General features: G+C 45.2%; 1 protein-coding gene across 6 annotated transcripts in view; it reads left to right on the forward strand.

Moving 5' to 3' along the window:
- The window catches only part of ARHGAP24 (Rho GTPase activating protein 24), a 436,664-nt gene that overhangs the window by 366,678 nt on the left and 45,066 nt on the right, over positions 1–24,920 (forward strand). For 5 of the 6 annotated variants that reach the window (XM_082236421.1, XM_082236422.1, XM_082236423.1 and 2 more), the window contains one exon: positions 1,225–1,347. In XM_082236421.1, coding sequence (XP_082092547.1) covers positions 1,225–1,347 — 123 coding nt within the window. Of the gene's footprint in view, positions 1–1,224; positions 1,348–11,483; positions 11,940–24,920 lie in introns of those variants that run through there. The other variant, XM_082236424.1, reaches the window with a different exon arrangement.

Genomic DNA, 24,920 nt, shown 5'->3' on the forward strand with positions numbered 1-24,920 from the left:
ATAATCCTATAATTATACAGTAATAATAGTTTGGTTGTGCAATGCAATCTCCTTTCAAAAAGATCGGCTATTTTCTGTGCACATACATGGGCAAATGCTTGGGGTACTCCAATATCTTCCATTATGGAGCGACCTAAATATGTGAAGTTTCACCACCACAATCACCACCCTTTTTCCACCTCCAGATTGAAACACACACACACACACACACACACACTAGTATTTAAGCCAAAGGGGGCTGAGAACCCCACAGATTTCATTTCCAGATTTCATTTCCATAGCTTCTTGCAGCAAAACCAAAAGAGTTTTCTTGTTTTCTTGTTTGTTTGTTTGTTTGTTTGTTTGTTTGTTTGCTACTTTTTAAAGTGCATTTTTCATATTATGAGAAGTTTAATCTGTTCTTAATGAACTCTGCTATCTGAATTTGGGATTAGCTCAGTGGTTAGAACATGAGACTTTTAATCTCAAGGTTGTGGGTTTGAGCCCCACACTGGGCAAAAGATTTCTGCATTGCAAAGGATTGAACTAGATAACTCTTGGGATGCCTTCCCGATTCTACAGTTCTATTATTATATCTGTACTTTCTTATATGCGATATTCTGCTTCTGTTATTTTTGTTTTTATTTATTACATTTATTCCTGCCAACCTAGCAGTTTGAGAGCACGAAGTGCAAGTAGATAAATAGGTACCACTCCAGTGGGAAGGTAAATGGTGTTTCCGTGCGCTGCTCTGGTTCGCCAGAAGTGGCTTAGTCATGCTGGCCACATGACCCGGAAGCTGTACGCCGGCTCCCTCGGCCAGTAAAGCGAGATGAGCACCGCAACCCCAGAGTTGTCCACGACTGGACCTAATGCTCAGGGGTCCCTTTCCCTTTCCCTTATTATATTTATATCCCCCACTCCCTCCAAGAAGCTCAAGGTGGTGTAAATGACTCTCCCCCTCCTCACTGCATTTTCACAACAACCCTGTGAGGTAGGTTAGACTGAGAGTCACTGACTGGCCCAGTGTCACCCAGTGAGGTTCATGACTGAGGACTCATCTGCCCTGTAGGGAGCTACCATTCCCCACAGAGTGCAGATGGGGCCTGAGTGGGGATTTGGACACTGGTTCTAGTCCAACACTCTAACCACTACACCATACTGCTACCCACTTTGGATTGCATAGGAGAATTTGGGTTGCAAAGTGCGAGTGTCCCTTAATGCAGGTTCCCTCTTCTCTCATAGGCGGAGACAGAGAGCGGATGACAGCAAACCATGAAACATACCTCCTTATGGCAAGCACTCAGAATGACATGGAGGACTGGGTGAAGTCTATCCGCAGGGTTATATGGGCACCTTTTGGAGGAGGTGAGTACTTCTGTAACATATGCAAATTTATTCACTTGTTTTATATTATACACGTGGCTTATTCCCTGCATTGCATGGGGTTGGAATAGATGTCCCTTGGGTCCCTTCCAGCTCTAAGATTCTATGGTTCTATTTTGATGAGGAGCAGACAGAGAGTCTCGCAGCAATGAGGAAGAGGAAGTGAAATGAATCAAATGGATTGCAGAACGCCGGCGTTTGGCAGAGAAAAATAGCTGCTCTCATTTGATTCCGTGTGTGCAAGAGGTTTGCGGTGCTGCAGCCAGTAAACCACTTCACTAGAGATTGCATTGCTACAGCTCACTTCTACACGTACAAAACTAGCTTCCAAGTATATATTCCTCTGCAATCTAGAAAATGGTGCATACTTATTTGGATGCCATGTATTTGCTTGTTCTATATTGCCGAGAGATGCTAGTGAAGTTGTAGATGGATGTTAATAAAGTTGTAGACATTTGCCAGCAAGCATAGCCTTTTTTCTTGCAATAGACCTTGGGCCGCTAACTGGCTGTTGTGGCAACATCTTCTGAGGCTGAATGTCACACGTGCGCATGCTTTTGAATGGTTTTAAGTGTTTTCGGTGCTTTTACTAGGGTTACTTGTTTAATTGCTTTTTCTTGTTTAGGTTTATTGTGTGCTTTTAATTGTATCGTCAACTAAGGTGGCGCTATGGTCTAAACCTCTGAGTCTCTTGGGCTTGCCGACCAGAAGGTCGGCGGTTCGAATCCCCGCAACGGGGTGAGCTCCCATTGCTTGGTCCCAGCTCCTGCCCACCTAGCAGTTTGAAAGCACGTCAAAAAAGTGCAAGTAGATAAATAGGTACCACTCCGGCAGGAAGATAAACGGCATTTCCCTGCGCTGCTCTGGTTTCGGTGTTGCATTGCACCAGAAGCGCCTTAGTCATGCTGGCCACATGACCCAGAAAAACTGTCTGTGGACAAACACCGGCTCCCTTGGCCTGTAAAGCGAGATGAGCGCCACAACCCCAGAGTTGTCTGTGACTGGACTTAACTGTCAGGGGTCCTTTAGCTTTTACTTTTAATTGTATCTGTTTTAATTTCTGTGGTGAGCCTCCTTGGTCCTTCACTGGGAGGCAGGCGGGATATAAATAAAACACGTCCGTTTCCAGGGTTGTATGAGTATCATCTGGAAGAAGAGGTCTGCATCCAGCCATGTGGTTCTGCATTTTGCGACCTGACCTCCCAGTAGCAGCCAACTGGTTTCAAGAAGGAAGGACTCCCGCTTGCGTGCTGGCTGTTCCACGAGGCCAGATAGAGCATCTGAGTCAAAGTAAATAAAACAGAGATTTCTGGCTTGCTCCCAGTGATGTTTAGCTGTGAAAATAAATGTCTGGCAGTTCAGCGGCTTTGCTTTGTATTGTTTTTGGAGCAGAGGAGGAGAGCAGAGTTGCAGCTGAAAAACTATGTTTACTGTTGGGGAATCACCCTCTCCACTTATCAATTAGACCCCAGGGGGGCTGTAGGAAATTATCGTTGTTAACAGAGCCTCCATGGGGATCAGCACAACATGCACACTCCCTACCCGGCGTTTAAAGGCTATGAAGTTTTGCTTAGGAAGGGGATTTCAGCCCTTGGCTGGTGGTCCTTTCCTATGGCACCGTTTCAACTGGAGCCCTGCCCAGTACTACCTTTCGATGTGTCTGCAGCTGTGTCTTGGATGCTCTCGGGAGGCAGAGGCGGGAAGACACCAGCTGAAGGAGGTCCAAAACACATTCGAAATACATTCCACTCTTCTGCTAGGAATCTGATGTCTGCGCAGAAAAAGCCCCCACACCCCAAAGAATGTTACACTCCAGCAGCAATGACCTACAACTGAGAGTTTAATAACTTAAATTCTCCCCAGAAGGTCAGATTCTTGCTGTAGTTCTCAGGCTCAGTGGAAGCGATTCCTTTCTGGTTCGGTATGCAGTACGACTCGTTTCTTAGGGGGTATGTTGCTAGCAGCCCATTCTGTGCGTTTGGGGGGAGTCTCCAGACGGGCAGGATTTTGCAGGAGGGATTCTACTTCATTGAAATATACTCGGAGTCCTGTAGTGATTTCATGCTCTTTATTGCAGCTTGTAATACAGTGATTGAATTGCCCCCCAAACCTCAGGCTTTTATATACATTATTTACACAATGAGTTCCGTCTGATTGGCTGATTCTGCTTCCCTCCTGGAGCCTGACTGGTCTTTTCTTGCAGGCCAATCAGTTCTTGCATTCTACAATCCTACCATTCTAATAGGCTGATTAACTTCCTCCTGGAGCCTGATTGGTCTTTCCTGCAAGCCAATCAGTTCTTGCATTCTACAATCCTACCAGCCTAATAGACTGATTAACTTCCTCCTGGAGCCTGATTGGTCTTTTCCTGCAAGCCAATCAGTTGTTGCATTCTAGGATCCTGCTTGCCTATTGTTCTAGGATCCAAGCTTAGTACATAACAGGCATACTGGGAAATTTAGGCTTGTACAATTAAAGTGGATTAAAGCACAGTTTCCCTAGAGCAACGCATCCGCGTTTAAGAAGAAATATACATTTTGCAGTTAGGGAAGTGACAGGGAAATGCATTGAAAAGTGTGGAATGAGCACATGATTTGCAGGATGGATAAACAGCCCCCACTCGAACCAGAAGGAGTGCTCAGTGTTGGATAAGCTCCAGCGCCGAGAGCCTTCTGGCGGTTCCCTCCCTGCGAGAAGTGAGGTTACAGGGAACCAGGTAGAGGGCCTTCTCAGTACTGGTACCCACCTTGTGGAACACCCTCCCATCAGCTGTCAAGGAAATAAGCAACTATCTGACTTTTGGGTGACATCTGAAGGCAAACCTGTTTAGGGAAGTTTTTAATGTTTGATGTTTTATTGTGGTTTTAATATTCTGTTGGGAGCCGCCCAGAGTGGCTGGGGAAACCCGGCCAGATGGGTGGAGTATAAATAATGAATTATTATTATTATTATTATTATTATTACTACTACTACTACTACTACTAGGAGCTACCTGCAAACATATCCGAGTGAATGCTCAGGAAAGAATGGATATAATCTAACCTTCATGTAAGCTTTGTGAAAGCAAATCAGAATTAATGTTTGAAAAATAGGTTGTTTGGAGAAGGCCTTTGCTGACTTGGCTAGGTGTTTCATTGGGTTTTCTGTCCCTGGGAAATGAAGTTGCCGAGTCTCTCTTTTTTAAAAAAATAATAATTAAGTAATTCAACAAAACATATTATCTTAAAACATATCATCCTTAATTCCCCCCATTTCCCCCTCCCCCTCCCTCCCATAAAACAACGCCCCCTCCCCGCTCCCGCCCCCCGACTTCCCTCAGTTCCAATCTCTGGTTTCTCTATAAATGCTATTCTCTGCATGTTACAGAATTGTATAAGTCCTTAATTTATCTAACTGATTCTTATCAATAAAGAGTTTGTGAGTGTTTATTCAAAGCCTGCCAAGGAGTTCAATTCACTTTGTTGCATCTTTAGATACTTTGTAAAAGGTTCCCAGGGGACGCAGGTGGCGCTGTGGGTTAAATCACAGAGCCTAGGACTTGCCGATCACAAGGTCGGTGGTTCGAATCCCCGCAACGGGGTGAGCTCCCGTTGCTCTGTCCCAGCTCCTGCCAACCTAGCAGTTCGAAAGCATATCAAAGTGCAAGTAGATAAATAGGTACCGCTCCGGCGGGAAGGTAAACGGCATTTCCGTGTGCTGCTCTGGTTCACCAGAGGGAGTTGCACGCTAGCTCCCTCGGCCAATAAAGCGAGATGAGCACCACAACCCCAGAATTGGCCACGACTGGACCTAACAGTCAGGGGTCCCTTTACCTTTACCTTAAAAGGTTCCCATTCCTCTTTAAAGTCACAGTTATCCTTGTCCCGTAATTTATGTGTCAATTTTGCCAGTTCTGCATAGTCCATCAGTTTCTCTTGCCCTAATTCTTTAGTCGGGATTTCCATGAAGTTGCCGAGTCTCAGTGCAGTTTGTCAAGGCTGGCCTGAAGCATTTTTGCTGCCAGCAGCAAAGTACAAGATGGCATCCTCTTCATTTCACACACATAAGCCAACTGGATTGGCAGTTGAGTCTTAACACTATCAGTGCAGGGCAGTCCCCTCTTCTACCACATCTGAGGGCGTCAGGCTTGTTTTGCAAATGAAGCCTGGTGCACTGGCCTCCAGCAACTTGCTCTCCCTCCCTGCCCCCTTCCAGTATTTGGTGCCTTGCTCTGCCAGAAGGTACAGTAGATGCAGCGCTTCTGGCAGTCATTAAAACCAGGACTCCTTTGTTATATTTTTATCCCATTCTTCCACAAAGTAGTTCAGGGCAGCAGCATATGAAATCCTTTATGTATTTTTAAATATACTGCTTGCACGCCAAAATGCCTTCTAAGTGGTTTACAACTATATAAAATCGATTATAAAAACATGCATAATTGAAATGCGCAGTAATAAGTCCATCAGAGCACTAAAACATCCTCAATTAAAATATACAGTAAAACAAGCTGGTTGAAACACATGACAGTTAATACAGTTTTTTTAATATAAAAAAATGCAGTTAAAGCACTAAGACAGCTTACAGGGTTGCTGTGTAATAATAATAATAATAATAATAATAATAATAATAATACAGTGGTACCTCAGGTTAAGTACTTAATTCATTCCGGAGGTCCGTACTTAACCTGAAACTGTTCTTAACCTGAAGCACCACTTTAGCTAATGGGGGCCTCCCGCTGCTGCCATGCCACCAGAGCACGATTTCTGTTCTCATCCTGAAGCAAAGTTCTTAACCTGAAGCACTATTTCTGGATTAGCAGAGTCTGTAACCTGAAGCGTATGTAACCTGAGGTACCACTGTAATAATATATTATTTATACCCCGCCCATCTGGCTGGGCTTCCCCAGCCACTCTGGGAGGCTTCCAACAAAATATTAAAATACCGCAATACATCAAACATTAAAAACTTCCCTAAATAGGGAGACAATGGATGGGGGACCATGTGTATCACATTGAACTCCTCCGAGGAAAGGTAGCAACAACGACGCATGGTGTGCTCTCACTCCCCATTTTATCATCACCGTAATCTTGGGGTGTAGGTTAGGCTAACCAGAGAGCAACTCACCCACCCAGCATCACCCCATAAGATTCATGGCTGAGCAGGAATTTGAATCTGAGTCTTCCCAGTTCAGTTCCAGTCCTATAGCCCAGAGGTTGGGAATAAGACTTGGCTGTTGGGTTAGATGGATCCTTAGCATCTACACACACACACACACACACACAGAGAGAGAGAGAGAGAGAGAGAGAGAGAGAGAGAGATGGGGCTGCCTAACTGTCAGTCATCTGATTTCACAATGATGCCAGGTAAGCCATTTTACCTTGGCAGCATCGCTCGAAGATCCCATTTGATGCAAGCAGAGCTTGAAGATGCTGCCAATCAGCTGATTGGCACTGACTTCAAGCTCTGCCTTTTCGGCAGGAATCAGCTACTGTCTGGAGTTGCTAAGCAGGTCCAGCATACCTGAAGGAGGGTCTCCACCCCCATCGTTCTGCCTGGACACTGAGGTCCAGTGCCGAGGGCCTTCTGGCGGTTCCCTCATTGCGAGAAGTGAGGTTACAGGGAACCAGACAGAGGGCCTTCTCGGTAGTGACACCCACCCTGTGGAGCACCCTCCCGCCAGATGTCAGAAAGAAAAACAACTACCAGACTTTTAGAAGACATCTGAAGGCAGCCCTCTTTAGGGAAGCTTTTAACGTGTAATAGATTATTGTATTTTAACATTCTGTTGAAAGCCACCCAGAGTGGCTGGGGAAACCCAGCCAGATGGGCGGGGTATAAATTATTATTATTATTATTATTATTATTATTATTATTATTATTATTCAGAGCGTAGCTGATGTTAGCTGGTTGACACTGAGTTCAAGCCCAGCTTCGAGGATGGAACCTGCGACCTTATGCATGCAAAGCAGATGCTCTATCACTTTGCCTTTCCCTTATAATATATTGTCCCAAACAGCAATGCATAAAAGGGGCCACATTCTAAGTGGCTACTGCATATTTGTGGCAGCTTTAACCCATCCTTTGAGGACCATAGATCTGTGGAAGTACAAGGTGCAATTGAGAAATTAATATTACATCTTCATGAAGGTAGGATTGTCTGGCACCACCTGTTGGTGAACTTGATTTGATAGTAGTATTGAATTTTACGTCCAGAACACAAGGTGCCATAGGCAAAATGAACTTGCTGGGAGGAGCATCACAGAAGCAGGTTCCCCCACACCCATACATGTTTGTTTGGCCCTAGATTAATGTCTGAAAAGTCCAGGCTTATATGTTGCTTAGAATTAGGTCGACTCAATGTCTCTTCAAATGCCCAGAGCCCTTTTAGCAACTCACTGTGAGTCACCATCTTGGAGAAGTGTAGAGAAAAGCCATTGGTTGAACACAATACAAATAGAGGTATTGAATCAGAAAGCTTTTAGTGGTTTTTAGAGTTCTGTTATAATGGGTAACTGTTGGCAGAAGGCCTGACTTTCATTAGGCACATTAAAAAGTATCCTAGTGCACAAGGAAAGTCTGCTTTGAAGTATTTGCTTATCTGTTCCTTGTGCGGTCCACTCCTTTTGAATTTGTGAGCATTGTTTGGGGCCGAGCTTGCTAACCTTGCTTACATGTTTTGTGTCTTGCCAAGAGCATTTTCCAATTCAGTTATCCTCAGCACTTGTTGCAAACAGATTCCAAGGCCACCTACTTGCATCCCCTGTCCCGGGTCTGGTGGCAGTGGAGACGGAGAGAGCCCAAAAAGGCCTGCTTGGGTCACAAGCTCACATGTTCTGCAGGTCTGCTTGCACATGTCATCCTGCCACCTAATAATAATAATAATAATAATAATAATAATAATAATAATAATAATTTTATTTATACCCCACCCTCCCCAGCCAAGACTGGGCTCAGGGCGGCCAACACCAAGTATAAAAACAACTGATTAAAATACTACTTAAAAACAAGATTAAAGTACAACATTAAAATGCAGCCTCATTTCAGTGGAAACTCAAATCAAAAATGTTTTGGAGATGAAAATGTCAAATCTTCACCAAGGCCAACTATCCAAACTGGTCCTACGTGGGCCAGAAAAAAGCCAGGGAAGTCCCCAAATAGGAGCTGCATCACAGAAGGGAAAAAGGAAAGAGGGGGAGGAGATCAAATTGGCTCCAAGCCAAAGGCCAGGCAGAACAACTCTGTCTTACAGGCCCTGCGGAAAGAAATCAGATCCTGCAGGGCCCTGGTCTCATGTGACAGAGCGTTCCACCAGACCGGAGCCAGTGTTGAGAAGGCCCTGGCTCTGGTTGAGGCTAATCTGACTTCCTTAGGGCCCGGGACCTCTAGGGTGTTGCTGTTTATGGACCTTAAGGTCCTCCGCGGGGCATACCAGGGCATCACTGTGGTCTGCTTGTGGCAATAACAGAGAAAGTGCAGGAAGGCCTGTGTGGCCTTCCCACTTGTCTGCTTGATACCTCTACTGCGCATGTGCATTTGTTTGACAGCGTGATTACGGCTGAAGACAAATCTGGTATGAAGACATTTTAACCCTAGCCTGACTTCATCGTTTTCAGCACTCTTTCTGCTGCGGTTCAGCTTCTGCTAAAACTTACTTTGTTCATCTCGCTGTCTGCAATGGCCAAGACTAACACAATTAATAGTGCAATTAATTTTAATGGAGGGGAAGCATCAAAAACAATGCAGGAAACGATGCCATTCATGTGGGCCAAATACATGTGAGAGTGCAAAGAGACATTTTATTCCCACTCTTGTGATCAAATGCAGCCTCCCTTAATTAAGATGGTTGACAGTAGCATGAAGACAAAGAAAAGGAAGTTGTTCTTCCACACAACACATATTAAACATGCAAAATTCTCCACTATATGTGGCGATGACCTTGATGGCTTTTTAAAACAACTGGGAAAATTCATGGAAGATAGATCAATTCATGGCAATTGCCCTTGAATGTTATATGCAACTTTTGCATACAGAGGCAGTAAGATTATTGCAGAGACATTGCTGGCATCTGTGGGGCTTTGGATCTTGATGTCAAGAGCCCTCCTTTCCTTCTGCTAGTTCCCCTCTTCTCCAGTTGTTTGCTTCCAAATAACAGATACTGAGAACAAACAACAGAGAAGGCCGTCTGTCCGTATGAGTGTCCAGAGGCATTTAGCTAATCATCTTTAGACTGCTGTCCTAGGTGGACTTTGAGCTGATCCAGCAAGAAAATTCTTATTTTCTGTGCGTGCATGCATCAGAGTTTTTTAAGATGCCACTTTATCCTCTACAGGTTCTGCCTTTTGACCTTTTTCCACGTCTACAATTAAGCTGGAACTGTACGACTTGATCTGTTATGCTGGGGTGGAAAACCAGTGGCCTTCTAGATGTTGTGAGACTGCAACTCCCATCATCCCTGACTTATTGTCCTTGCTGGTTGGGGCGTCTGGGAGTTGGGATCCAGCAAGACCTGGGGGATCACATCCTTGTCTTAAGGTGAACCGCCCATGTATTATTGGTTGCCTGACAGGAGCTAGCCAGCCTCTTCCATCACCCATTTTTACACAGCAAGCTTTCCGCTGTGGGTTGCCATCCATGGCTGTTTGGCAGACGGCACTTGACCTTGATGGGTCACATGTTGTGCAGGTCACTTGTGAAATTGGGCTTGCAGTGGAAGGCTGAGGGAAGTGCTAGAAGAAATAATAAACTCAATGCATACATGTACCATCGTTTGGTATTCAAAGCACTACACACAAGAACTGTGTGTGCATGTTCTTTGGGCAATGTGATACTCTCTTGACATTTGTCAGACTACAGTTCCCATCAGCCTTATGGCCCGTGATCCTCAAAGTGGTAGTCCAACAGCATCTGAAGGCTACTCCTGTTCTAATATTTGGAGTCAGCTTTCTGGGAGGCCTTGTGCAGCAGCAGAGCTTACTGAACAGGCAGCTCTGCAAATTATTAACTGGTTTATTAAACTTGCAGTAGCACGGTGGGGGCAGGGGGTTGAGAGAGAATGACTCTCCTGGGCTCACATTGCTTATGAAAAAAATAAATAGAAAATGTACAGAGAAGTAAGCACAGCCCTTTTTATTTTTAGTAAAAAAAACACACAACAGAAACAAAATCCAATTCCCCAGATGTTTGTTGGTCAGTTAAACTCCTTTCCTGGTTGGATTTGAAAGGTGACTTTTTCTTCTTCTTTGCCATGGCTGTTGAAACATGAGAGAAACAGGCTTTGATTACTCAGCATGAAAGTAGAAATAACATGGAACTGGAAGGGGCGAAGGAAAAGATTAATGGGGCTGGAGCGGGAGGGAAGAAAGACGCTCATGTGAGAGGCAGAAGGGCTCTTAAGCTGCCACACGTGACTGTTGTTTGAAGTCAACTCAAAGTCAACATTAAAAAAAGGGGGGAAAGAGAGAGAGAAAGAAATCAACCTTGTAGAAACCGTACAAGCTCCCTTTGCCTCCCTCACATTGTTTTGCTTGCACCTGCTGCATTCGTGCAAAGGGCTTGAGCAGAAGGCACTACGGCAGTAGTAAGAGAAGCAACAGCAGCAGCCTTTGAAACACTTGCACTGAGAACAGTTGGCACGGGCATATCTTGCGGGAGGCGTGTATTCCTCGGCAGATTCCCAGGAACTTGGTGGCTGTGCTGCTCGGCTGCTGAGCTGCTCAGCTGCTGATGCCGCCGGGGCTGATGCGTTTGCCGCGGGGAGCCGAGGGAGCAGGAGGAAGGCAACAAATCATCCAGACTATCAGAAGGGGAGGCGTCTCCTTGCATAGTAATTGGGGAAAGAAGAAGCCCTTTGAAGAGCGTCCGTAATGGACAAATGTAGCCTTTTGGGAGATGCTGTCATTATTTTTGTCCCCCCGCCACATTTGCAGAGATAAAAAGGAGTCGGCAAGGAACATCCAAGGCAATTCTTTGAAGCCCCTGTTTCTGGTCATTGTTCTCATCTTCTGCTCCCGCATTGCTATTTGCTGACCTATCCCAGTGGAATCTATGCCCTGCCTTCCACATTTGCTCCACCCTATACGGTTCCAGCTGAGAAGAAGCACCGATTCCCCGTGCCAAACCCTGCCACGAGACCCCCCACGAGGCACCTTTCGTGGACGATACACCTTTACGTTGAAAGTCTTTTGTCGGGACGTGGCATTGCTGCCGTTCAACGGGAAATGACATTTTTTGCAAGCTGGAGGAGCAGGGAAGAAGGAAAGGAAACTACCTGAAATCACTAGCAAAGAAGGGGCGATCCCATCTCTCCTTTAAAGAGCTCACTGGCCACATTCCACCAAGACCGGGAAGATCAGAATTTAGGAAGCTCGGAGAGGAGATGCCACTCAAAATAGTGATAAATGTAAACGATGGATTGCAGTGTGCCATCTAGAAGTGGGTTTTAGCACATGCTTTTTGGGTTGCGACTATTTCTCTGGCCTGCATGATGCCCGAAGACAGGAATACGGGGGTCCGTGCCTCAGGTGCCTTAGCATCGTCCCCCTTTGTTCCCAAAACTACATACAGGAGAATCAAGCGGTGTTTTAGTTTCCGCAAAGGTAGGTGCAGTTTGTCATTGTCATTGCCCTTTCTCTCCCCCCGCTCCCCGCTTCCAGAGCCTTTCCTGAAAGGTTTGGGGTTGCGAGGAAGAAGAGCTGTTGTGTTTTGAATAGAAATTCGGAAACAAAGGGCAAGCAACAATAAAAGACGCCAACGCTTGCTAGGCTGATTTTATTTATCCTTGATTTGCTGTTGCACGGTTACTGAGTTTTTCTTCTCCAGTCTGCAACCCGCAACTGGACATTTTTTTAACGGCTCCTATAGGGTTAATTATTTTAAAATTACTGTGCACCAGTGCTAGCAAAATCCATCAAGCACCAGGGATGCTGGCAAACCAGGAACACTTGGTTCCGCTTTAGCGTGGAAGAGGGCTAGAGGTCCAGCTGTTAGAATTGAAAGATGTCTGATGAGCTAAATAGGGCTTGCAGTACACACACCTGATTCTTTCCCTGTTAACATTTTGTTTTTTTGCAGTGTGGCTTCTGCTTGCTTGCTCTTCTTCTGCAGCTCCATTTCACCTGCCGCAGAAAATGTCTTCAAACTTGTTCCCCCACCCCTTTCCTGGAATGTAGTGCTTCTAATCAATGTGTAGGGTTTTCACTGGGCGTGTGTCTGCATGCATGTGCGTCTCAGCTCAGCTGGTGGTCATGGAGGAGGGAAATTAGTGATACCAAAGAGAAGAAATGACAAGATTGCAGGGTATAAGAACATTAGCAGAGCCCTGCTGGACCAGACAAGGTTCTCTCTGCTCTATAGTATCCCGTTTCCTGTAACAGCCAGACAGATGTTTCCTGGAAACCCACAAGTGAGGTCTAAGGGCAAAAACCTCTGAATGTGGGAACCTTCCCACATTGATTGCCTCCAGCACCTGATATTCTGAGGCATCATGCTTTTGCATTCAGAGGTTTCACTTAGCTATGTTGGCTAATGAACCTTCAAGATCAGAGGCAGTTCATCCTTGAGTGCGCAGTATTGTAAAATATTTATACGCATCAATTCTGAGAACAACAGGAGGTCTTTTCACCAGGATCCAGGAAACACTCGGTCATCAATATATGGAGTTGTGGGAGGTAGGGGGGAGATGCACATAGGAACCTGCCTCGGGTCAAGGGTGGCTTTGATGAATGCTTTACTGCTAACGTTATACTTCTTTCATTCAGTTTCTTGCCTTTGGGAACCTTTGAAGAGGTGAAGATAAATCAATGGCTGTGAGCCAGTTTCCTATGGCCGCTCGGCATGTGGCGAGGCATTTGGGAGGGGGTTGGGCAGATTGCATCACGCATGTCAGTCATTTGTCAAAAGGACAAATTGTGCTTTTACATGCCACTGCAAACTGGCCTTCTGGGGCTTGGGCACATTGTGCAGGGTTGCAGTTGTGGGCTTGTGACGAACTATTCCGACAGGCCTCTTTGTCATGAGTGTGGGAGAAACTAGAGATAAGTGAAACTCTCCCTCTCTGCCAAGAAATGTCGTGCATCTTCACAGCATTCCTTGACTGCCTTTGAAAAACCTGCAGGTATCTTTTGTCTTCCAAAGTTGCTTCCATTTTTGCTTCTCGGAAAATTCAGTGGCTACCTCTAAGGGTATGTGAAATCGCCATCAGAAATTTTAGCCTCATCAAGAATTATTTTTGTTTCCCGTAATTCATGTCCAACGTCATCTTAGGTGAAGTTTGTTTGTGGAATTGAAGTAAAAAGGTTCAGAGCACCTGCTTATCAGATTTCTAAGGATAGTTTTTGGTTGATGTTTCCATGAGTGCATGGACCATATTCTTGGGAGATTTGCAGCCTACTGCATGGCACCTTCGACACTGTCCATTGAGAACATTGGAGAACAACCAGTCAGCCTTAGGTTTGCTGGGCACAGTTGTAATAAATTACTCCTTGAAGCAGGGTATAATGCCAAGGTGACTTTCCAACCTCTCCTATGAAAAATGGCTTTTGATCTGCCATATCTGAACAATTATGGGTCTGTACTTAACCTGCCATCTCTCAGCAAGGTAGTATATGGCAACCCAACTTCTGAATTCTTTTGTGAAAACCGTTTATCTAGATCTACCTTTTATCTAGATAAATCAAGATTCAGAACAGAAAATTGAAGAAAGCAGAGAATAGGAATAAATGGACAGTTCTCTGAATGGAGAGCTGTAGAAATTGGAGAACCCCCAAGAATCAGTATTGGGACCTGTGCTTTTTAACATGTTCATAAACAATCTAGAATTGGGGTGAGCAATGAGGCAACCATGTTTGCTGTTGATATGGAATTGTTCAAGGTCACTAAAACAAAAAGAGATTGCAAAAGGGTCCAAAAGGACCTCTCCAAACTGAGAGAATGGGCAGGGAAATGGCAAATGAAATTTAGTGTAAGCAAGTGTAAAGTGATGTATGCCAGGGCAAGAAAATAATCTTAATTTCACATTTACACTCTTGGGGTCTGAACTGGCAGTGACTGACTACGAAGGAGGCCTTGGGGTCATAGTGGACAGCCTGATGAAGATGTCGACCAGGTGTGAAGCAGCTGTGAAAAGGGCAAATTGCATGTTAGGGATCATTGGGAAAGGAACTTGATTGTAAAACAGTCGATCTCATAACACTAGAATACAAATCTATGGTGTGACCACATTTGGAATACTATGTACAGTTCTGGTTGCCTTGGCTCGAAAAAGTTTATTGTAGAGTTTGAAAAGGTTCAAAAAAGGGGGACCAAAATGATCAAGGGGGTGGAGCCATTCTCCCATGAAGAAAGGTTGCAGCGTTCGGAGGTTGTTTGGTTTAGAAGAAAGACTGTGTGGTAGAAGTTTTACCATTGTGCATGGCACAGAGAAAGTGGAAGCTAGAGAAAAGTTGTTCTCTCTTTCTCGTAAAACTAGGACTTGTTGGAATCTTCATGCAGATAAAATAAAGTACTTCTGCAAGCAGCCCATAGTTAAACTGTGGAACTCTCTTTCACAGGAGGCAATGACGGCCACCAACCTGGATGGCTCTGAAAGAGGATTAGACAAATTCATGGAGGACAAGGCTATCAATGGCTCCTAGCCATGATGGCTATAGTCTACATCCACTGTCGGAGGCAGTAGGTCTCTGAATACCATTTGCTACGAACCATAGGTGGGGAGAGTGTTGTTTGGCTGATGTCCTGCTTGCAAACATTCCACAGGCATCTGGTTGGCCACTGTGAGAACAAGATGCTGGAACTGATGGACCACTTCTGATTCTCCAGACTCTTCTTAGGTTCTTATGTTAAGTGGTCACAGCTGGCATATATTTGTATCTTGCTTTTCCACCCAGGAGCTCAAGGATGTGTATATTTTCCCCACCTTCCCCTTTTAACAGCCCTGCAAGGTAGGCTAGGTTACGTTAATATATGTATATAAGCAGCAGTTCTTGTCAATAGGTGCAGCGGACCCAATCCGTATACCGTGCACCAGGCCCAAGAAATCCTGTTAGCATCCCTTGCTATCCCTATGGGGTGGAGAAGGGCAATTCTGACAGTTTCCATTTCTCTCCATTTCTCCTTTTCCCAGGCTTCATTGCAATTCTCTTCTCCACATTTCCATATCACTTTGTGATTTATTTTTTTAAAAAATAAAGTCCTCATGAAAATTCAGTGGCGAATAATGTGAATTTCTCCTCCTAATATACTCATGTTGCGATCAATTGTGCCTGATGTACACATTTTTGCTCTGCAGCTCCCCTGAAAGTACTGCATTTTTGTATTTTGTTTTTCACTAAAATCTTTTTATTGACGCTTTACCCCAGTATTTGCACTTCTTGGCTGGAGAACAGTTTTACAAAATTCAGAGAACTGCGAACTTCGAAGGGTGACTGTCTTTGGGGTCTTGTACTGTTTGGCGACGTGCAGATTGGCTGAGTTTGTCCTTAAATGCAAGCCAAATCCAAATTCTACCCCATCCCAAGTTTGAAATCCCCAGAGGGCAGCCTGCATGTTCCTACTTGTGGGGAGATGTGAAAGGAATAAGATGGGAATCTTCTCTGTATGGAAGCGTTTCAAGTGGCATTCTAGAAGTTTGGTAGACAGGTGAAATCTTAAAACCACAGATGAACAAGAAGTGATGTTTACTTGTAACCGGGTTTCAGAGCTTTTCACTTATTGCTGTCCATCCTCACGACTTCCCACACCCTCCTTTGTACAGTGCTAGTCCCAGGAGAGGTGGAAGCGGTTCTTAGGCAAGCACCACCTCTCCAGTAGAAGTATACAGCAGAGATGTGGAGTGGTTGCTAGGCACCCACAGCGCCACGCAGTTTTTAATTCTTTCACCGCATGTGCCAGAGGTGCCACTAGCTCCAGCCAGCTGAGGGGAAATGATGGTAATGCCAGTGGACTCTCTTGCCAGCAGTAGGACAGAGTTACCTGGCCAGGGCACCGGGCCCATTCATAATATATCTATTGGAGGAACAGTATGTGCTCTTGCCTTGCATCTGACGTGTTCTTGGCTTCTGTTATGCTCCGGCCATAACTATTCATGGAATGTTCAGAACTTGGTGAGAATATTAACTGTTTCATCTGCAGACAGTCAGTTCTGCGCTCACCCCCGCTTTTTAATTTAACCATCCCAGGCGTCTCGGGAGGAAAAAATATGAGACTGTCAGCTGTTTTCACCCCTACATAGTTCAACACTGTGACCTTCTGTTCTGAAAGCAATAGGAGCGAATGAGGGCACCTTCCCTTGGGGCTCTCTCCTCTGTGGCTGTATAAGAGGAAGGTCAGGCGAGTGCAACCAATACACCTTCAGACCCCTTCAAGCCACAGTCGCCAGTGAGATTGCCTGCACTGGCCAATCAATCACCCATTACCCAGCCTGGAGCGATTGCAGGTTATGCAAGAAGGAAAAAAGATCCCTCCTTTTTTTTCAGAAGTCCACTTCTCCTTTTTTTGTATGTATGTGCTGAAATGACCCATTCACAAGTGTTCCATGAGCTCCAAGGAGGTTGTGTCTATTTCATCAGCAAAGAAATGTCAAACAGCATGGACTAAAGCAACAGGGCTGCTTTGGAGCATTGGGCAGAGATGATAGCACAGGGCGATGAAAAGGAAAGCAAACACTCCATTCTAATCACTATAGTCTCATTTTCCTGGGATTAGGAACTGATAAGCAAAGGACTTTATGAAATGGAATTGGTAATTTGTTTTTTGTCTCTGGTAGGATTGGCATAAAATATTATTTAAAGTACAGTTGAGCCAAAGATTGTTGGAAGAGTTTCTTTGGAGAAAAATTCTGTGAATTTTCTCCGCTCTCAAAAAGATGCTAATAATGATTGGTGGGGTGTGGATTCCCATTTTCCTCCACAACCCCCAGAATAACATTGTGCTTGGGGCATTGTGGGGTTTACAAAATGGCAGCCAGGCTCCAGAAATGGAAATTGCACTGTTGGTTCTTGCGGCAGCAGTAATGCAAACCAAAAGCATAAGAATAAAAGCAAATAAATCGTGCCATTGCTTGTGTGAGTCGTCCCCTGTGAAACTATTTTGAAATTTGACCCCTGCAAAAAGAGAAAGAAATATGCATTCATTGGAATGCAACTAGGAATACAATGCATTGCTACATTGGGTTAGATCAGTGGCTCAGTGTAAGTAATGCAAGGGGAAACTGACCCTCCAAGTGTTCTTGGACAGCAGCTTCCATCAAGCTTCAGCCAGCATGACCAACGGTCAGAGATAGTGGGTGTTGTTATCCAACAACATCTGGATGGCCATAGGTACACCACCCTTGATTTATACCAGACAATTCAGGAGGAACCAATGGTTTTCCTGGAATACTTGGGACTTGTATTTTCTTCCTCCAATCTGCTGCCTTGACTGGATCACTAATAATAATAATAATAATAATAATAATAATAATAATAATAATAATAATATATTATTTGTACCCTGCCCATCAATAAGAAAGTAACAGGAGGGCATGTGGAGGACCACAGATTCCCTAATGTACCTAAACATTGCCTTCCAACAATGGTTTCCCAGACTCAGGTACTTAGAGGCACGGAAATATAGGTGCAAACTCCTGGGAGTCCTGGATGCCTGAGCACCCACAAAAATTCCCCATGAAGGGGCCAGGCAACCACAAATTTCAGTGTCAGGGCCATGCACAGTGTGTGGCACCCACAGTCGTGGGGCCAATCTGGCACCGCAGCATGAAAATATGGCCTTCGTGAATATTTTGCTATCCTCGGTGCCTCCGTCAAGTCTTTTTGAAAATCCGTCAATGCTAGTGGCCATAGCAACATCGTTGGCAAAATTAGTTCTGCAGATCAATTGTGCATTGTGCGACCATGTGCTTCCTTTTGTTTGTCACCTCTTCATTTAAGTGCTTGTGATTACTGTATCTGTACTATTTCTTAAGTACGGATAACCATTCTCTTATGGGAGGAAATAGCAATCAGGCTCTCCTCCCCCTCCCCCCCCCCCGCTTCACTAGCTTCATCTCTCATTCCATCTCTACCTTTATCTGGATTGAGATAGCCTGGCCACTGTCATCCATGCACCCTTGATAACCTCAAGTCTGGATTAATGCAATGTGCTCCGTGTGGGGCTGCCCTTAGGGCCTGGTCCAGAATCTCCGGCTAGTGCAGAATGATTGGGGGCAGATGACCATCACCATAGGACACCTCTGCCAAAAACTGGCTGTCCAAATGCTGTTGCTCTGAGTTCAAAGTTCTTATGTTGATATAGAAAGCCCTGAACAACATGGGCCCAGGGCACCTGAGCCCCTATACCCCAACTTGATTCATCTGGAGGAGTGCTGTTCCTTGCTCCCCATGTTAGTGGACCAACTAGGCTGTCATGAGCTGGAGTCAGGTGTAGGTCAGCAATGAAACAAAAAAGCACCCAGTGTCAGTGAGGTTAACTCTTTATTCAGAGAAACAAACCAGCTCATTCCTAGTGGTCACAGCAACCCTTTGCAGTAGGTCTTGCCCCGATGAAGCAGTTGCAAGGACTGAAGTTCCTACTACTCTCTAAGGCTCCTCCCCCACTTCCTTCCCTAGCAGTCTAGGACTCTGTTGTATTGTCTCTCTTTGCTCCCCCCCCTTCATTTATCTGCATTTTCTGGGAGACCAAGGTGGTGAGGAGCTGGTCACAGCAGGTGGTGGAGACACCCTGGCTTCTTCACCAGTCTGACTCATCTTTGCCTCTTAGCCTCCCCCTCCTCTCCAGCCTTCTTTCTGCCTCTGATTCTGGACTGCCCTCTGCCATAGACTCCTCCTGCTCACTAAACCCTGTTTCCTCTTCAGCTTCCGACAACTCATCCCTCCTCCTAGGCTGCTCCATCTTCTCCCTCTGACCACTCATCAATTGTCCCCTGGCTCTGAGCCATCTTCCCTTGGGGTTCCCCAGCTGGTGCCTCCCACCATCCCTCTGCTTCCAGCAATTCCATGACATAGGCTCAGTTAGAAGTAAGGCATTTAGTGTGGATGGTTCCATTCTATGGGACACCCTTCCAGCAGAGATTCGACAGACAATCCTCTCTTTTGACTTCCAGCTGACTTTTGAAGAAGGCATCTCTGAAAATAAAATGCTGAATTGAGAAACGTCCAGGAACGTTGGCATTTTCTTAATACTGGTCCATCTCCTTCAGTATGGTCTACACTGACTGGCAGTAGCTGTCCAGGTTTTCAGGCTGAAAGTCTTTCCCAGCCACACCTAGAGATGCCAAGGATTGAACCTAAGATCTTCAGCATGCAGAGCAGAAGCTCTGCCATGGAGCTACAAACCTTCCCTATCTGAGCCAAAGCAAAGCTGGGAGCAAAAGAAAGTTCTCCCGGAGCCTGGGAAGTCTAATTCAATATAGCTAATCCATAGTGCTAATACCACAATTAAATTCCTCTCATGTTGCTGGCTGCTGCATCTTCTCTGTTGCAAAATATTATACTGCTTGTAGCATCTGTTAAGGGCTCGTTTCCTACCCCCATGCAGTAACACTGATGGTCTTCCTTGTGTGAGTGATGTTGTGTGTGTGTGGTTTGTTGTGTTGTTTTGCTACGCTGCCCCCAAGCAGATGGTGTCAAGGAAGGAGTCTGTACTGTGCAAGAAATAATGCTGACACCTAATATTTCTTCCTTTCCCCCTTGCTTCTGTTGGTTTTGCAAAAGAGAAGTTAAAAAGTGGTGCTGCTAAGGGGGGGAGGAAGTCAAATATCTTCAGGGAAAAAGTCCTTGCACCTAGGGAGGAGGAGACAATAAAAACTCATGTAGACTTTTTGCTCTGTTGACTCACAGAACATGTACAGTGGTACCTCGGGTTACATACGCTTCAGGTTACAGACTCCGCTAACCCAGAAATAGTACCTCGGGTTAAGAACTTTGCTTCAGGATGAGAACAGAAATCGTGCTCTGGCGGCGTGGCAGCAGCAGGAGGCTCCATTATCTAAAGTGGTGCTTCAGGTTAAGAACAGTTTCAGGTTAAGAATGGACCTCCAGGACGAATTAAGTACTTAACCTGAGGTACCTCTGTAATGTTCCTGCAGCCTTCTTACCTGAAAAATTCCAAAACCCTTTCATAAGCAGGTAGTCATAGAATTGTAGAGTTGGAAGGGACCCTGAGGATCATGTAGTCCAACCCCTGCAATGCAGGAATATGCAGCGGTCCCATACAGGGATCGAACCTGCAACCCTGGCATTATCAGCACCAGCTGAGCTATCCATTCAGCCTATGCTATAATACTTTATTATGAGAACATAAGAAGAGCCAATGCTCTATCTATCCAGTCTGGCAGTCTGTTTCACGGTGTCCAACCAGATCCCTGTGGGGTACACGCAAGTGGGACCTGAGCACAAAATCCCTCTTCCCTTCCCTGTGGTGTCTGCCTCCAACCATGGAAGGTGATCATAACCATCATGGCCAGTAGTCATTGGCAGCCCTCTGCTCCATGAATTTGTCTAATCTTCTTTTAAAGCCATGTTGGCCATTTCTGCCTCCTAATTATTATTATTATTATTGTTATTTATTCATTTATTTATACTCCGCCCATCTGGCTGGGTTTCCCCAGCCACTCTGGGCAGCTTCCAGCAGAACACTAAAATACAATAACCTATTCAACATTAAAAGCTTCCTTTAACAGGGCTGCCTTCAGATGTCTTCTAAAAGTCTGTTAGTAGTTTTTCTCTTTGACACCTGGTGGGAGGGCGTTCCACAGGGCAGGCGCCACTACCGAGAAGGCCCTCTGCCTGGTTCTCTGTAACCTCACTTCTCGCAATGAGGGAACTGCCAGAAGGCCCTCGGCGCTGGACCTCAGTGTCTGGGCAGAACGATGGAGGTCTTGAGAGAATGAGTTCCATAGTTCAACAGTTTGCTGCATGAAGAAGCACTTTCTTTTATCTGTCATGAATCTTCCAACATTCAGCTTCATTGGACGTTCCCAAGTTCTAGTGTTATGATAAGGTTGTAAAGACTGTGGAGAGAATAATTGGGTGCACTCTTCCCACCTTGGATCAGATCTATGCTTCCAGGTGCCATAAGAAAGCTGCAGAGATAGTGCAGGATAGTGAGAGCCAGTGTGGTGTAGTGGTTAAGAGTGGTAGTCACGTAATCTGGGTAACCGGGTTTGAGTCTCCGCTCCTCCACATGCAGCTGCTGGGTGACCTTGGGCCAGTCATACTTCTTTGAAGTCTCTCAGCCCCACTCACCTCACAGAGTGTTTGTTGTGGGGGAGGAAGGGAAAGGAGAATGTTAGCCGCTTTGAGACTCCTGAAGGGGAGTGGAAGGCGGGATATCAAATCCAAACTCCTCTTCTTCTTCTTCTTCTGCGCACCCTGGAAATGATCTTTTTCAGCTTCTGCCTTCTGGAAGAAGGTTCAGGGGTATAAAGACTAGGACTAGCCGCCTGAGAAGCAGTTTCTATCCAAATGCGATTTTGGTTTTAAACACAGTTTAAGGTAGTCTCTATGTGAGTATATTGTATTCAATTATGGGATATCAGAGTTTTTAGGGGCTAACCAGGCTGGGATAGTTGGGATAGCAGGCGTGTTGGTTTTTGAATGTCTGATGTAGATATTTTTATTTCATTGTTCTGTATGGGACAATGACAATAAAGATTATCGTATCGTATCGTATCATATAACAGGGTATTTACCAACCACGAACAGCTGGTATGGAGCTGCTGTCCCAACATTGGTTTTTCTCCATCTTATCTGACTGAAGTAGGGTGAAGTTGAGGTCATGCACCAACAGAGCCCTTCTGGTATTTCTGCCGGTACATCCATGCAGCTTTGACCTCACCGCCGCCCTGCCACACCACAGCCCCCATCCAGGTATGATGAGAGTGCAGCTCCACAGTTACGCCCCACCACACTGGCCACTACTGGGACTTTATATAGCAGTTATCCCATTATTTCTCCATGGCAACCGTGTGAGATAAAGCAGCCTGAGAGTTTGAGACTCATCTCGTATGAGCGAGACTCTTAATCTCAGGCTTGTGGGTTCAAATCCCACGATGGACAAAAGAGTCCTGCACTGCAGGGGATTGGACTAGATGACCCTCGTTGTTCCCTTCTATGATTCTATGAACCAGTGTGCTTTGTGGCCTAGCTTTACTTGGACTCCAGGTCTTCCCTCTAGAGGTCCAGTGTTGTAACCAGTGCTTTCCCTCTATAAAAACTGGTGCCAGCACTCACCATGAAGTTGTTACAGTAAGTGCTACACTTTTAACCAGTGGTTTTCTTTGGGGGGGGGGAAAGGGGGGGTGCTGGTACTGTGTACCCTTGAGTCCTGCCCCCCCCCCAAGAAAGAAAAGCACAACTGCACCACACTAGCTCTCTCGCTTTTGTTAAGAAGCAACTCCCATCTAGAGGATTGTTGCGTGAAGCCAGTGTGCTGTTTGAGTGTATTCCATTGCATGCATTTGCAGCAGGAAATTTCCCCAAGGCTGTTTCCTCCTTCATGTACACATGGCAGATGAAGTTGCACAGTGACCCGCATGGCAGATTTACGTGATGTAGAAATTTCATTCTGCGCGAAGCCGAACTGACCTATGCAGGCACCCATTCATCCTTTGCAATGGATGAATTTTGCGCTCGTCCTTAGCGATGAGAGTCATTTGAAATCATCACTGTGGCAGTCTGTTATTGGGCGGTGTGTGTGTGTGTGTGTGTGTGTGTGTGTGTGTGGCAATTCTCTGCTTTATAACCCACAATCTTTCATCTTGCTTATGTAAGCGAAGGTTCCAATCTCCTGAGTTTGCGGCTGTCTTAGTGACAAGGAATCGTATTTCCCATTGCAACATCACAGAATTTTGTAGAGCTGAGCCAAAGTGAGGGGAGGGGCGAGTGTATTTTGTTAACATGCTTGTCCCCCCCCCCCTCAAAAAAGCAACTTGGCTTTATTGAAAGAGAGCCCAGTTACACATTTGAGCTTTTTAGTATGCAGAGTGTGTAGCATATGGCCTGTGAATTTGACTAGACAATAGACTTTACCTGTTGTAATGGTACACAGAGATGCTTGTAGAATAAAAACAGAGTAGAAAGGACATAACTTGGGTAGAAAAGGCTTCCAGTTCTAACCTCACTAACTAGTCTAGAGAAGCCAAAGGCAGCCATGTTTGCTCCTTTGTTCTCAGAGGGCAGATCCGAGGTGACTTCTCATCTTGAGGTTGAAAAGAAGAGTGTGAGGAGGAAGTTGTGAGTAGGATGCAACCAAAGACATTTTAAGCCTAATGCTAAAGAGATAGAAGGGCCGGCCAAGAGGGATAGTCTAGGAATCTGGAGGTCCCTCACTCTGTTTGCCTTAACCCTATGCCAACCACTCTTCTGGAAGCTGAGTTGCACTCTTTTTAGCCATCTTGGGAGGCTGTGCTCAAAAGGGCACAGATGTGTTTGCAGTGGGCAAAAGGGAATGTGTCCCCGTCACATTGGCAACCAGTGCCAATTCCAAATTTTCCACACTGCACTGTGATTATCAAATGGCTGCCATACACAATGTGGCAGGTGGAGAGATGATGCACATCAGAATGTGCACCTGGGATTTTTTGCCAGTGGTGCAAGCAGAAACTAAGCCTGGGACTTATCACGACAAATTATAAATATTGCTACACGCAACCCGAATCTCTGAGCGATACAAGACTCCCAGAGTTCCAGGCACTTACCTAGGGTTTGGTTTCCTCGGAATGAGGGACAGCAGAGACCGTGGTGTCTTTAGTATACGTGGTTTATTTGCACATATATACAACCTGAGCATGCGGTGGAAGGGCTCACAGCATTAACACCCCAAGAAGGTCTTGCCTCTCCCATAGCCACAACCTTGGATTCAGTCAGAAATCAGGTGTGGCTTTGTCTCTCAGCCGCCAAAAACCCCTTCACAACACTATTTCATAAAGGCATTTTGGTTTGCGTTAGGTCATTTTGTGCCACATGGGATTCACCCACCTGACTTCACATGTGGCAGAGCAGCAGCTCATGAGGGGCCCTAATGTGTTTTTCTGGGGGTAGGGGAGCATGCCAGTAACTGCAAAAACAAGAAATTTCAAGCACCCAGCTGGCCACGGTGCCAAGTTGATGGTCACTGTTTGTTTAATTTATATACTGCCCTTCACCTGTGGACCACAGGTAGAAAAACAGTAGAAAAACAACAACACTGATGGAAGTGGAAGGCAAAATGGAAGAGTAATGAAATTCCCTCTATACAAGATTGGATCCAAAAGCTGACAGAATATGCAGAATTAGACGCTCTATCAGAAAGAAATAAAGAATAAATCAAAACAGGAATTTGCTTCAAAATGGGAGGTTTTCAAAGAATATTTGAAATATAAATATAGTAGTTTAAATTCGGTTGCAGCATTCGAGGAACTTCAGTAATAGTTGCAAGGCAGATATAAGAATTAAGATATATTAAGAAAAAGTTTAATAATGATAAAAGAGTGTATTGACAATACAAGAGTGTATTGACAATACAAATGAAATTGAAATATGGAATAGACGGGAAGTTGGGTCTTTAGTGTTAAGACCAATTTGTGTCTTATTGTTTGTTAAGAA

The sequence above is a fragment of the Podarcis vaucheri genome, assembly GCF_965113315.1.
Source record: "Podarcis vaucheri genome assembly, chromosome: 9".
NCBI classification, from domain to species: Eukaryota; Metazoa; Chordata; class Lepidosauria; order Squamata; family Lacertidae; genus Podarcis; species Podarcis vaucheri.